Raw genomic sequence first — 16,152 nt, forward strand, 5'->3', positions numbered from 1 at the left:
ATAAAATATAAGAGACAGATAAAAGAAAAACAAATTCAAATCTTCCAGCGCAATGTTGTGTGTAGGTAAAACTATCTGAACAGCGGTCAGCAACAATTTGATCTGCTATGAATTTTAACAACTTAACATTCACTGCTGAAGCAATAAAGTGCCAAATCTGAACCCACATAATTAGAAGTTATATATAAAAGAAAAGCAACCATAGGGGAAAAAAACAAACCTACATAGCTTAATTAACTATTAAAGAAGTTTATTCCCCTGAAAATCAGAAGCATGTTAACTAAATGTAAAAAGAACTACCTTATGAACTGCCTTCTAGCCCAGTCTATTCCAGTGCTTTTCAGATCATCATAAGATAGTCTGCACAACAGCTGTAAAAATGTTTTCTTTTTCTGTTCTGTCTTTTAATAAACACATGCACACACAGAAGCAAGGAATCAAATACAATGAAGGGAAATAAAAATAACAAAAGAGCATTCAAATCTGGGGGTGGGCTTCTTTTTGGCAAACTAAAATTACTGTGGCAATGGTGTGCAAATGTCTCTAGGAGCTGCTTTTCCAAATCAGTACTAGTAGTCCCTGGATTTCAATTCCAATCCTTCTCTGACTTGTTCTTTAACCTTCTATGACTGGTGTCATAATAGCCACGAAACTGCTTTTAACATTGCTGAATACTGAAGCAGAAAAGGCATTAAACACTTCAGCCTTCTTTGTACTCTGCATTGGTAATTTTACTCTCTTCATTGAGCAGTGAAGTATCAACATCCTTGGTCTCCGAGTCCACTACATACTCTTAGAAGGATTTCTTGCTACTTTCAAGTCTTCTTTATTTTGCACTGGGCTGGAGATTTCTGAGTTTGCTTCAATGTGCTTAAGCTTTTCTGTTTGTTCCACAAGCATCTCTGATTCAGGATTTAGCCAAAGCTTAGGCATGTAAATCCAATCATGCAGTCAAAAGCCCTGACTAATCACCTAGATGTTTAAGATGCAAAGACTTCCATACTTATATTATATATTTATATAAAACATATATATTTTGCATTTATTATACTAATATATTATGGCAACTGGAATTCTACAGTCACTTGTGCAAAAAGCTGCTGGTAAGGTGGCAGGACTAAGCAGCTCAGTGTTCATCCTGTGCCAAACGGGATTCTAAACAAAACATTCCCCCACTGCAGAACCCTGGGACACCTTCAGCAACCATCCCCTGAGCACACACAGAGTCATTACTGAGCAATTAAACAGTATCGAAAAAGGCTATAGCAACACAACAGCTCAGTGGTTACAGCATTTGCACAGAAGGACCTCAATTCTATATCCTTCTAATCCTGGTCTGTGGTGTCCCAGAAACACATACTAATACAAAGTCTGTGCCCATCCCAAATCCAGAACTGCTTTCTGTACCAGGGTTCAGTTTCGAGTTCCATGGCTGGGGCATCCAGGTAAGGAAAAAAATTCTTTTAGATTATTTTTCCACTTTACAATACTACTTACAGGCTTTTCACAGTAAACTGTCACTGTGCAAAAACCTTGAAGAATTCCTCAGAACAGAGCTATGCATCTGAGGAAAGTTCTGCCATTGTTAAAGCACTTGGAGGAATAGACACCAAAAAAAAGGGTACATTTTCCAGTTTCCTCAACAAAACACAATGCCATGATTTAACACAGATAACAGGATACGAATAGCTTATTTCAGTCTGCTTCTGTCCCTTAGTGCAGTGCAGTTCATTGTACCTGAGATAACGGCACTCACTGATGTGGCTGTGTTGTTACCAGGCAACCAGGGATAAAATGCATTTTTATTTAATGCATTTTTATGAGAAAGTACACTCTCTTTTTTCCTCCCCTAATATTATTTGAGGTAGAAATGCTGTTTACATAGGGAGATATATTTAGCCACCCTCTGAAATATGAACAAGAAAATTATTCAAACTGGATATTCAAACAGCTGGTCAAAAAATATTTCCAAACATATTGACTATTACCACTATCAAGCACTTGCATCATGGCAGTGCCTGAGATCTCAAACCACTTCACTAGGGACAAGTATTCAGTAGGATTCACAGCAGAGAATAACAATGGCAAGAAAACAGACAACAGCTTAAGGACATTTGCGGTTGTTAGGGATGTTTATGTACTCCTCTATGGCAGAGGGCAAAAGCCCAAGCCTGTATCACCCTTTATCTCTCCTGTGCTGTCATGACACCCACACCTGGCAAGGTCACAGCATATTTTTTCCTGCAACTTTGGGTTGCCTCAATTCTCTCCAAAAAAGAGGCATCATTACCAAAAGCTGTCACTCCTGGTGGGGCTCTGCTCACAGGAGCCTCTACAGGAAAATGCACATCTTAGGAAGCGTCCTAGCACCACAGCCCTTGCCCTAGCAGTCTAGGCACACATCCAGGAGGCCTCCCTGTGACTCCAAGCTGCTGCACATTTAATTTTTCATCACACAATTCAACGGGTCTGTTGAGGGGCCTGACAACAGTGCTGCCTGCTGAATTCAGCAGACGTGTCCTTCATTCAACAGACAGTGTCGAAAATGTTACCACATATATAAGACCCCAGAAGCCCTCAAGTTTCTTCACACGCCAAGCCCTTCCTCTGCACCTTTACAAGGGCTGGTGGCTTGTATATAACTTGTGACTGCTGAGTTCATTTTAGATCGGTTCATTTCCCAACTCTCCCGTCTTTACAACAGGAGCAGGAAAGTGTTTATAGACCTGAAAATCAACTGAAAGCCTCAGGCTGAGTGCATTCATGAGGGTTCAGGTCCGAACAAAGCTACAGCTCTGACTGCATACTTAACTCCTGCAAGTTCTGCAAGATGAAGTGAGAAGCAGATGAACAGAGAACTTTTTTTAAATGCAACACTGTAGAAGGACTAAAAAACAAATAAACTCCTGTATCATTTTGCTTTCATATATAGATAAAGCCAAACCAACTAATGCTGCCAATACTGGATTATTTAACATTTTTCTCTGCAGAGGTTACCTTCCAAATAACAGGAATCATGAAATCCAGTTGAAAACGTCTTTTTGACCCTTAATACTGGTCATCTTTAAATTAAAGTAGAAATTCCACTGGACTCAGTGCAGTTGGATCTTTACAGACAGTTATCTGTGCCTCAGCATACATCCTTATTATCATGAATGTTAAGAGGTTCTACTTCCTGTCACTTAGATAAACAAAAGAAACATATGTAACAGTACAAAATATTTGTGCAGGTCAGTAAACACCTCTTGCATTTCATTAGAAGTTTACAATCAATGCATTTCTGATCCCAAAAAGGGTACTGAACAGCTACTTCTGACCATTTGCCGAGTCAAAATTACCAAGGCTGAGGGTCAGACACTTTAATCTGAAATATGTTCTAGGGGAGTTTTAAAAATCAATAACCCTCCACTGTATGGCACTGGTAACAGTACAGCCTGACTTCCTCCTCCTTCAGAAGCCTCTCCACGCACAGCCAGCCTCGCTCCTCACAGCACAGGAGAGTTTTTAAGCAAGCAATAGCTGTAAGTTTGCGGGTTTGTGAGGTGGGGTTTTTTTGTCTCTACTCTTACCCTCTACATACTCAAATGCTGCCAAGTTCTCCCACCTCTGAATTGTTACAAAAATCATGTGTCTGTCCATGCTTCAGCTAAGAGACTGTAAAATGCCACACTGACTTAAACTAGAGAACAGCAGCTTTAATACATTACAGAAAAAAGTGGGTTTTACTGTATATGCATGTCAGGAAATTCCACAGTTCCTTGGGTTAGCTTAGAAGGACAGGTTAACAAATGCAATTGATTCGCAGTGCACTTCCCACTTTCATCAAGTTCACAGATACCCTGAGATTGGATTTCCAGCATTTTGTATTTCCCTTGGTATGGATCTTAGTATGCCAAGTGCCATTGCATATTTTTATCAATGATCATAAACTAAAATAAATCTGGGGAAAGATTAGTGAAATAATAAATCCTAAGAAGGAAGCAGCAGTACCAGACGCAACAGGTAAACTGGGTCTATTCAAACATAACGTTTCATAACAAAATACAAAGTTAGACATCTGTGATCAAGAAATACCTGCCATACTTACAGAATGCATGTTGGAAAACACTGATTACACTTTTCCTGAAGTATGCCAGGAACAGATAAACAAGATGTAGGCAACTAACGCTGCAGGACCCCCTGTATAATGATCAGCAAAGAGTACAGGTATGCAAACAACGAAGCAGCAGGACTAAACAGTAACTCTACTTTTCAGGTGACAGCAGTGGCAGCAGTGTACAATGCTGAAGACATTCCAGTTGGTCCCATTAGTAAAGTTTCAGAAAAAAACAGAGCGAGAAGGAGATTGACATAAAAAAGACAGGAGAGCTGAAGAAAATATTTTACAGTTAGACTCATTATGATCTCAATCTGTTAATCATATCAACACCACTGAGAAGTCACTCAGTGGGAAGGAAATGCCAGCTTCAGAAAGGTTTTTAATCTAGCAGAAGAGAGTAAAAGCACTGGATGGCACCTAAAGCCAAACTAATTTACAGTAAAAAGACATATTTATACCAGTGAGGGTGATTAACCACTGGAACAAGCACAAACAGAAGGATGGTTTTTCCATCTCTTGTTTTGTTTGCATCAAGGCAGGATAAATTTCTGATTAAACCTATCTTCCAAAATTCAAGCTACACTCTGATTGAATGTACTTACTGAGCTTAATACTGACATAAGTGACTGCCCTAGCACTCATCCTTCTAACGTGAAGTTTAACAAATGAAGTTCTGTTCCTGAAAAAGAGATTGCTTCTAAAGGACTGAATAAAGCTAGATGTATACAAATAAGCAGAAAAGGGAAATAAATAACCCATCAGAGTAGCTATGAGGAACAACACTCTCTTTTTCTGTGTAATTATAGCATTCATTTTAAAGAAAAAATTTCAGCAACTCAAAAATCAAAAACACAGAGGGATATGCCTCTAATTTTTGCTAGTTACCTGCCTCAGCTTGGTGCTTTGTGCTAGACAAGCAGACATTGGCAGCATAAGACTGGTTGCTAACAGGTACAAAGCTCCACATTCAAAATCGGGATAGGAGCGCCAGACTGAGAAACTACAGTCCTGAAAATCCCGATTAATCACTGCATGACTCTGAAGTCAAGTCTGACCTGCAGCTAGTTTGATGGAAAGGAGCAGGCAAGTCTTCAAATCTCTATTTCTAGGACTGTTTGCTTAAATTAAGTTAAAAGGTCAGTGGGTGAAAAACAGAAACAGAGCTGGGAACAGAAACCAGAATTCAGAAATCCCTGCTGCCAAGAGAATACCCGAATTACTACCCTACATAAACTTTTTTCTTCTCCCTGTAAATTGGATTGAGAATTTCACCCTTCAGCCTTGAACAACGTTAACTAAGGAGTCAGGTGAAACTGGTTTTAGTTGCCTCAATTCCCTAGCGATTAGTTCTAGACAGCTGCAGGCTGACAATGCTCAGTACTGAGGATGTACTAGATGCCATATTGAGGTATCTCCTTCCAGTTCCCTGGGTCTGAACTCATAAATCCAAACACAACATTCCAAATTCCACTTTGTAAGAAAGGCACTTAAAAGTTAAGCCAATGATGCATTGCATTTGGCTCAAAATACCTATTTGTCCTAAATCTCTGGTTATGCCTCTTCACCCATTAATTTGTTCATAAAAAACTAGAGTTGTAAAGTAATACTAATGTGCCATCTTGCAAAAAGCTTGTCAGTTTTTAAATGGCACTGGAAACACAACAAGACTCACAGTGGACACAGTTCACAGCAGATCTACTAAAGACTGTTAAGTGGAATTACAGCAAGAAAGATGTCACATAACTGCTGCTCACTGACAAGAAAATTCTACCCTATCACATGTGGACAGAAGAGCAGAAAAAGAGAATGAGATGGAATGTAGGTGGAAGGCTTTGATCTACTCAAATTCTCTGAACGCCAGACTGAACAAAGTATGAAGGACAAGTGTCTAGAAGGAATGGGAATGATGAAGATTCTTTATTTCATTTTTAATAGAAAAATATTTTAAACCTTTCTTGAAAACGAACTGTGAAAATTCATGTACTGTTGCGGAATTGTCACTGTAAGTCATGTGACAAATTCTATGATATTTTTTGCCATACTTCTGTAAAACACAAAGAAATAACTCAAGTTCCCAAATGTATTATCCAGAGATATTTCTGTAACAAATGTATTTTCCACATAAGACCTTACAAAAAAAACCCCAAAACCCAATGCCCAAACAAAAAACTAAAACAAAACCCCTGAAGAAACACAAGCTTCTTCCATTTAGAATTTACTACAAATAGTCTAGAAGAATTTGTCTTGATCTTACTGTCAAACTGTATTTAGCTTTTATTAGGCATATAAAAAAACTTATCATAGAGTGATGAAAAAGCTAATAGAGCAGTCTATCTTTTAGATATTGCTATGCCTTAGCAACTCTCCAGTCACCAATATATTTCCAGTGTAGGCTGCTCCATGTTTTTAAACATTATTGGTTTAGACAACAAGGAAAAAGGACAAAAAGATTGGAAGAAACTTCTAGATCTTCTAGTCCATCCTCCTTCTCAAGGCATAACCAAATGTCTGTATCTCATTCTGGACTGATATTTATGTAATTTATTAAATTTTAGAGACCGCAACTGTGATAGCTCCATGATTTACCTAATCTATGTTTTTATGTGCTTATTATTAGCAAGTTTTGCATAAGGTCTTACGTGAATCTTCTCAAGCACAGCCTAACTCTACCATTTGTTTTTTCATCCACATATTATTTTATTTAACAGATTTGAACGCTGTTGCCATGTTTCCCTTTCAAAGGCTGATCACAGTGAACATGAAGTCCTGGCCAGGATCAGATGAACAGTAATAAACTGAGGAAGCGTGGTGAACTAATCACTAAAACAGAGTATAGTGTTAGCAGTAGGCAAACCAAGGAGACAGGTTAGACCACTGTCCCTGGTAGGAAATGTCCCAATGAGTCGAGAAAAGGACTCTGTCCCCAGAATACCATGCAACACAAAGGGGTTTGTTGACTACAGGGGTATAGGGTTTGCTGTGTTTCAGTTCCCTACCTCTACCACAGTTGTCCTGGCAGCTTTGCACATAGGTTGGTTGAAGTTTCTTGCAGTTTTCCTGTGAAAGAAAAGAAAATTAATAAATATTAAAAGCTCTAATAGTACAAGGAAAGACTTTTCAGACATAAGCTACTACAAGCATCTCTGTAATATAAACATCATGAACCTTTTTGACAAATAGGTAGAGGACTAATAAAAAAATAGGAGGAAGGAAAAAGTATTATTGAATTTCTAAGACGCATATGAAATTAAATCATATTTTGCTACATTAGAAAATATTTATTACAGCTCTTTTGACTTTTAATCAGCACATTGTTTAATTGAAATTGGATATGCTACTGATACCTTCATTTATTAGATCCAAGAGCAGCAGCAAGCTAGGCTTTATATAAAGTACCTTGCCATTATTTCACTGCACAAAGAATGAAATTAATCTCCACAGGTGGGCCAGCAAAGGGCCTAACAATCTCTCAAGTCCCACATATCCCTTCATAATTCAGACTAGGACTTCAGATAGCGCTTCGCACAGTAGTAAATTTAATCCAATTCTCTTGATTAAAAAAGCTGTGCCAGTTTTTGCACTCACTGCAAGACTCTGGCATCCATCCTAAGTATTCCCACGCAGTATTTCTGTAACAAGGAAAAAGAACCTCTAGGGAATAAAAGTAACATATGACACGTATAACTGTGCTGGGCTCTGCACTGAGATCCTAATAGGCATAAGGAAAAACAAGTGACCTGTGTCAGCCCCTCTCTGTATTTTTCAGAAAGCAAACAAAACTGTGTGGCATAATATTTAAGAAAAACAATGTATATTTTAGTGGGGTTCCACTTATAGCTTCTCAGCATTCTTCTCTTTTAAAAAGTAGAATTCTTGAAATTTTTTCACCAAAATACATGAAACTAGGGTTCAAAACAAGTCAAAACCTCCTTTCCCCCCGTCTCCTTTCCACAGAAGCATTTTTTTTCTGACCATCCTTATTTCCCAACACATTTTCCTCCTTTCTTCACCCTTTTGTGCAATGACCGTGCCTAGTGTATAGCCATGCTGAACCTCGGGATGGTGCTGCCACCTCGTGGCTTTGCAGGAGGTAGTGCATTGAAATGGCCAAATCCTGAGACTACCATGCAGTTTTAACAGGATTTCTAGTGCAGAGACCTACAGAATCAAAGCTAGACCCAAAGACATCTTGGGAAAATCATATTTTATTGGCCATACACAGCAGCTGTGAAGCCTCTAACAGAAGCTACAGAAGGGACAACACCTTTTGTCTGTGAGTCTCCTCTATCGCTGTGTAAACACAAAAGGAAGAGGAAACCATTAAAAAAAACAACTTGAATTTGTATTCTTCTCATAGTGCAGGAATACAGTAGCAGCTGGTAGTGATTTAGGCAAGACTACCCTAAACTAGGTAGAGTACAAAATGAGAAGAAAAATTGAGTTACAAAAGCTGAATTAAAATAGCAGGGGAATGGATGCAGATGGGGGAAGGCAGATACGGAAACAACGAATTCAGTATTTCATCCCAAGTGACTACTTTTCTGAGCCAAAGACTTTTTCAGGATCCTGGTGGCTGGTCTGCCAGTAAAAGAAACTGATATAAAATTATTTTTACACAGGGGAAAAAGTTACAAAAAAACTTTTCAATGTCAAATAAATAAGAGTTAATGGGCTTGGTTCTGACCCTATTTATAAAAGCTTATGCAATTTAGAATGTTCTTGGGGTAGTAAAGTTGTTTCAGAAGCAGCAGTCTTTCACAAGATCAAAGGTCTTATTTCTAAAGAACACACCATTCAGAAGAAGAAAAAACAGAAACACTATACTTATTTTCCAACACAGAATAATGTTCAGGTTTTCAGAGTATGAAATCGAGAAACTAGCTAGCCAAGTTTGCCTTTTTATTTTAAGATAGCTTTCTGAACATCTAGACTCAGCAATATCTACGAAGTCCATCGTTCCAGCGATGGATTCCAAAGGCATGACAGCAGCTCTCCTCTCAAAGGCAAAAGATAGCAAACTAGTTCATAGTAGAATAAACCAATGAACTACATCCACTACACACCTAATGGTGCAGAGATGAAGGGACTCCTCAAATATGAGCTGAATTTACATATTGCAGAACCACTTGAAGCATGAAGACATGACCTGACATGACTTGACTGTGTCAGCAGGGGCCCTGACTCAGGTTACCCCTTCAACATCTCTGTTCCTTTGTCAAGAGTGTACTTCCATCAGCACCAAACCCCACCTCCACTTGTAAAGTGGAAGTATATTGGGCTAGAACAACTCCAAAGCAGAATGGTACCAGATGAAAAGGGAGGGGAGCCAAATAGTCAATATCCACAAAAGCAGTGGCACTTCCTGCTGTTGTCCCTAACAAGCAAAGCTCCAAGGGAGCTTAAGACCTGGAGACACGCTGTTCTGCGAGGTAGAACTAGTATCTGCATCAGACTGACAAAGCAAAATGCCTGTATACGCATCCTTTCAGCTACCACAGGAACAAGGTGGGATTACTTCATTATGTTTGAGGCAGTCTTGGATTATTTGTCTTGGTAATGGTGCACTGTACCTAAGAATTATTATCTACTGGGCCAGACACAGGTCTTGTTAGGCAAAAGCTGTGGTACAGAATAGTCCACTCAGCACAAAGATGCCTGGAAGGAAAACAGCCACAGCATGCAGTATGGAACTAAAGAGCTCAGGGACACAAAGTATTACATAGAAAATCCTGTTTAAAAAATTGCTTTCTAAAGGAGCTGGTGCCATTCTGGATCCCCAAGAAAACAATATATCTTCATGTATGAGAACAGACAAAAAAACTCTTGCTGGCCTGGGGTCCAAGTAAGTCTACCTGAAGTACATCTTTTAGATTTTAAAAAGCTCTTAGCCTGAGGGTGATTAACAGTTTGGCAGACGCTTAACTCCATTCCTACTGGCTCCACAGATACCAGAGTCATGGGAAACACACTATAAATAGAACCACACTGCTGTGAAAGCGGTGGCAGATGTGAGTAAATACAGAGCCTATGCCTATCTAGGCGTACCTCAGCAAACAAAACCAGAAGTCACATAACAAAAAAGGTATGGAAGGGTCCTACTGGCAGTGAATACATACTCAGTACGCAGCACGATGTCAAAAATACATTTTCCTTTTCATCCTGTGGATCACAGAAATATTGCTGTTATATTCTAATCTATTGTAATTTCTTCCTCTGTTGTCTCCCGCAGGCTATGAGGGGAGTCTATGTTTCTCTGTTGTAGGCCATGAGGTGTTGTAGGCCATGTCTCATCCAAAAACAGAATGGGTCACTGTTTATTATGAGCGAATTCTTTTAAGCTAGCAATACTCTGCATGGAATAAGACACTGGATGATGATGTTTCCATCTTTGATTAGTTACACTTCAAAGAAGGATTCAAGATTTTTAGGTCTCCACTCCAGATGGAAGGAGTATCTGATATCGACTGTATTGTATGAATGTGGGAGACACAGGAAGACTTCTGAAAGGAAGAAGAGGGGGAGGGAAAGGCATAAAGAGAGACCACAGGACATAAAGAAAGAGGCGGAATAAAGGAGAACGCAACCAGCCTGTTTGTGTGATTAATGAAAGAGATTTTCAGAGGTAAGTAAGCATCAGTAGATAGATACATGGTAAAAGCACAGACAGTAGAGGCTCAAGATCAAACAAAGACAATCCCAAGGAGGAAGACTGTTTCCTGTATTCCATGTGCCAGAGCCTAAGGAAAGCAGTTTAGCATCCATCACATATATGTGCATGCACACAAGAAAGTTCAGTTTTCAATCAGAAACGATCTTGTCTTGCCAGTAGGCAAGCTAGGATGTCAAGGATTGGGTAAAATAAAAAATTCTTTCTTAATTTTCAAGTATTTTCCTTTAATATTATTATAAGAACTTATAGAGATAAAAATTCATGTGAATACGTGTATATATACATATACACACAAAAAAAAGCATTACTTTATCAGTATTATTTTATCTGCATATTTTTCAGTTGCTTTTTAAACTCCTTGTTTGTTTTAATACATACTAAGACAGACTGCATCATTCAGCATCTTCCTGTAGTAAACTGCAACTGATTACCCTAACACACACTTTTTCATCTGAGAGCCGTAAAACAAACAAATAAAAACCAGATGTTAAATATAAGCAAACCTCTCCTGCTTCAGTTCAGGACAAACCAGAGCACAAATACAGCCACTCAAATAAATTATGTTATCACTAGTGCAATGCCCAAACTTTTCACTACAAAAGATGTTTAAATACATATGATGCCTCTCCCTACAACACTGAGATCAAATCGACTTTAAACATACTTTTCTGAGGACAGAATCAAGTTTTCCTGTTACTGACTGGCCAGGAGACTGACTCAGCTCTCTTCTCTTCTGAAGTAAATGAACCTGCACTTCTTGGGTCAGCCTTCAGCTGTGCAAGGGAATGTCACTACATTTCTCCACAGTCATCATAATGACTTTGGTCTGCTATGTCTCATTTTTAACTACCAATGTTTTATTTCACAGCTATGTTTGAATTCTCAAAAGTCATTAGAAAAAGCAATTATATTTTGGTTTTTATAGCAGTATAATTTGACAGTAGGGAAAGGCAATATGAAAGAAAGTGAAATCAGTAAAACATTATTTTGACATCACACAGGAGACAGGATTCTCCTCTTTCATTACCTAAACCATTAAAGATTCTTTTCCCAGTGGTAAATAAGTAAGTCATACCTGAAAATAATGTTTCCTGCACGATCAGCCTTCCACGCCTTCACAAGAGCAAAATCTCCTGTAATCGACTTCTCCAGAATAAAGTGACGGCCATCAAACTCTCGCACCTACAGAGAAAAGTACACTGTTGAGATGCAGGTTTCTTCAAACAGATGTCCCATGCAATATTGATTTTATGGTGTTAATTTTACAGACTATTATATTTAGACTTCTTTTTGTACTACATACAGTTTTATCTGAAAAACTGCAGCTCAACTGTATAATAACAGAGAAGCATGGAGAGGCTGTAAACCACAGTTTCATCACAGTGTCTCTGTTTAGTGAAACAGAACAACAATCAGATCCATATTGCTGCTTCTCCATCTACTGGAATTAGACATGCTTTTTCCTGCACATCTACCAGCTAACCACAAACTGAAGTGCTAAAGCAGAACAGTTGAAAAAGTTCATAATCGCTGCCCACCACAAGAAACCCCAAATCTAAAATGAAGTGGATTTGAGACAGAGTACTCAAATCATGTCATGTGACGTGACACGACAGACTGAATTTCATTTGGTTTCCTCTGCATTTAGGATCAATATTTGTAATGATACTGAAACCAGAATATGTAACTGACAAACTGCTAGTATTTTAATCCTATATAGAAACATGAAACAACATTTCTCTTAACAATGTAGAAGCTTAGAGAATAGACAAATACTACTTGAGAGCTATTTAAAATTTCTGAGAGGGGGAGGAAGAATGACAAAAGTGTATCAGAAGTCAGTTTTTCAGTCCTGTAAAAGGAGATCTGACCTTTTATAAAATGACACTTGCATTCAAAATGGATTTGGAGAATGGATTTGATCAAATTATGCTAGTCATGGTTTTAGCCCCCCAAAAGACTGAGGAGAGTAAGAGAGACTTTTCCACAATGTTAAAATTAAGAGTAAAATGCTATCAAAATTATAAGCTATTTAATAAATAAAACATTCCTTCAAATGGTAAAACGTCATAAAGACATATTCAGTAGGAAAATTAAGGAAAAAAAGACTAAGTTAATGATTAGATACTGAAAATAGCCATGTATAAAATACACAAAAAACGTGGGGGGAAAAATTACCTTTACCCCAGAGATGTTCTTGAGGTAGAATTTAATGCTGTTTGCAGCCTAATTGGAACACACAGCATTAGCCCCATCCACTTCTTCAAGTACAGTTAGGGCACTGAGAAATCTCTTCTCTTCTCCAAATTCTACATCCAATTTCAATATGAAGCCCTTGTTTCTCACTTGCAAGCCATGCTCTTTTTATTTCTTTGCAATTTCAAATACCAGACTAAATTGCATTTCAAGTGTTGGCAAATATGTTTCCTGAAAGTTTGTGTCAACTGAGCTCTTCCCTGTTTAACAGGAAAACATCCCACCTCTTCTAATGCTAAAGCTTCATGTACCGCTGCAGCGCTGCTTAGGCCATACCACAGTATTTAAGGAGCACCTGCCACACTAATAGGAGGTTGTTCTCAATCCGTACTGTGCACTGCACTGGTCTGGTACAAGATTTTGTATGAATGCACAGCAAACCTGGTCAGAGAACCGGCAAGTGAAGAGTAACTCAGCAAGGTAGGTTTTCACTTGGACCAGTTCTTGATACTAAGTCACACTAAAGCTGTAAAAACTTTTCCAACACATCACATACGACAGAAACGAGCAGTGGGAGGAAAACTAATGTATATGGTACAACAGGCATCCTGTTAATCCAATATACCAAGGTTAAACTTGGCCAGGACATGCTTAAACTACTGTTTATCTTGGAAATATGTAAGAAATTCAGTTTTCCAAGCAGAAGGCTTCCTAATAACAAATTGACATCTTACCTCTCTTGGCTGGCTGGCAATGGCAATGGTGCCATCTGTGTTGTATTTGATAGGCGCACCTCCTTCCTGCACCAGCGTCCCATAGCCAGTACTGGTGTAAAATGCTGGAATTCCTGCTCCTCCTGCTCTAATACGTTCAGCAAGTGTACCCTATGGGAAAACACATTTAAGAACTAGTCATTTGGGAACAACAAATCAAACTGATGAATGGCTTGCATGAACCTATTTTTATATCCTGTCATTTGGAGCTTTTCCTTCTGAACCCAGCAGACCGTCACATCTATTTCTTCCTCCCATTTTAGCTCTCCTTTGTGGGATTGGTACTGGGCATGGCAAGAAATGCTTCACACATGACCATAAATTGCTCAAGAGCACACCATCACTCAACTCACTATCAATGCCCAAGCCCCAGCACTTTGCTGTGCCTTCTCTCCTTCAGCTTGTTTCCCACTCCATTACTCTGAGAAGAGTATATAGTTCTTTTTCTCTTTCCCAGCTGGATACATATGTTAGAATGTTTTTCTTTTATATCAGTGCTACATATTTATGTCTCATTCTTGAACATCTTAAGAAAAACTTCATACCTCACTCCAAGCTGAAACAGCCATCCATAACAGACAGACAAAGGAAGAGGGAGTCCAGTGATCTGGGTTGCCTATACTAAGAATACTAAGAAGATGACAGAACAGCATTTCTACTCTGTTTGACCGCCCTATCTGCATTCTACTCTATGTCCAGCTGTGCCACAGATATTAACAGCCCAAATTCCTCATCAGCCTTAATTTCGGACTTATGGCCAAAGACATGTCTGCCTCCTTTACATTAGTGTTCTTTCAGGAATTTTTTGATATTTTTCTGGATTCAAAGTAAGACAAGACCATCATGGTCAATTATCTAGCTTGACAGCCTCCAAAACCTAAGTTGTATTTTCCCAAGTTATCCTGCCAGAAACATCATGACTACTGGTAGGTTTATAAAACGGTGGCAAGAGGCAGATGTGAACCATGCAATGATACAAAGTCCTGTGTTCCAAGCAGCCTTAACATGTCAAGATCTCACCATGACCTCTCCCTTACTGTGTAACAAGGACACAACAGTCCCCCATTTTGCCTAAAGTTATACCAAACTTGAAGAGCATTTTCCAAAAGGTTATTTTATCTTGACACAAATATTTCAAATCCCTGCATCTCCTAGCAAGTCATGAATTCACCTTACTGTTTATCATTGCATACTGCAGACCCAGTATTTTCATGCTGGATCTACGTAATTTGTCTGTGCAGTCCACAAAGCCAATAAGAAGAAGGAAAAAACGAATTGTGAGATTTGTGACTTTTGAAACATGAGACATGACAAGTGCCTGGTTATTTCAATGTTAGTTTGACTGGGTATAAAAGGAGCTTTTCTGCCCATCTCTGGGATTCTAAGAGACATTCCCAAGAGATGGAGCCCAAGAATCTCTCCTCCATAAAAACTTAAGACTGTTGCTTTTCCCAGAGACTTAAATCAATAGCTGTTTAAAGCCCAAAGGTTATGTGTCACCTTCGGAAATGCCACACACTAATATGCTGCAGACTTTAAAGTTAGAGTACTAATTTCACAAAACTACATCTTAATAGAATGTCACTGATATTCATGGTTTTAGGATCTCATTGCATTCAGGCTATTTGGGTAGCTTGACAGCACTTAAAATAATTAAAACTATGGTGCTAAAAAGTTAAGTTGTAAATACTGGCTCGTAACACTCTGCAGAGATTAATTTAGTTAAGATTTAATGAACAAGCCGAAAAGAGTTGTCTCACAATGAACTGAAATCTCCTAATTTGACTCCTACCCACTAGATGGCAGACACTGCATGCGCAACATCCCCAAAAGCACACAGGCGCTGCCACCAACACAGGAATTCAGCAACTCCCTGACTTTCTTCCCCTTATATGGGCTGCCGTAATGAGCATACTTCGTATGTTTTTCTACAGTCTGGGAGGAACTACCAAAGATCAGACATTGTACAATAAAATATGCGTGTGTGTGTGTGTATATATATACACACACACGAAATGAATATAATGTAACAAGCAATAAAAGCAATTCATACAATATGACCAGTCAGTTCTTAACAGACCAGTTGCAGCCTATAGCCCATGATCCTAAGATGGCAGGTACCATCTGTCTTTACAGCACATCTGCACGCAGGCAAAACATTTGGATTCCAAAACAATTTTATAAGAGCACTTAAGCATTATCTTAGCATTTTAGATTAAAAGAAATCACCAGTCTCCCAGAGACACTCCTTACCTGCGGTGTAAGCTCAACTTCAAGCTCGCCAGATAAATACTGTCGTTCAAATTCAGCGTTCTCTCCAACATATGAAGACACCATGCGTTTTATCTGCTTTGTCTGAAGCAGAAGACCAAGTCCAAAATTGTCAACACTGTGTAGGAAAAGCCAGACAATAC

At 38.8% G+C, this 16,152-nt stretch overlaps 1 protein-coding gene across 1 annotated transcript in view; it reads right to left on the bottom strand.

The window, feature by feature from the left end:
• The window catches only part of OXCT1 (3-oxoacid CoA-transferase 1), an 84,339-nt gene that overhangs the window by 51,098 nt on the left and 17,089 nt on the right, over window positions 1–16,152 (bottom strand). The window contains exons 4-7 of the mRNA XM_059833338.1: window positions 15,992–16,127; window positions 13,700–13,849; window positions 11,845–11,951; window positions 7,096–7,156 (exon numbers count right to left, since the gene is read on the bottom strand). Coding sequence (XP_059689321.1) covers window positions 7,096–7,156; window positions 11,845–11,951; window positions 13,700–13,849; window positions 15,992–16,127 — 454 coding nt within the window. The remainder of the gene's footprint in view (window positions 1–7,095; window positions 7,157–11,844; window positions 11,952–13,699; window positions 13,850–15,991; window positions 16,128–16,152) is intronic.

The sequence above is a fragment of the Gavia stellata genome, chromosome Z, assembly GCF_030936135.1.
Source record: "Gavia stellata isolate bGavSte3 chromosome Z, bGavSte3.hap2, whole genome shotgun sequence".
NCBI lineage: Eukaryota > Metazoa > Chordata > Aves > Gaviiformes > Gaviidae > Gavia > Gavia stellata.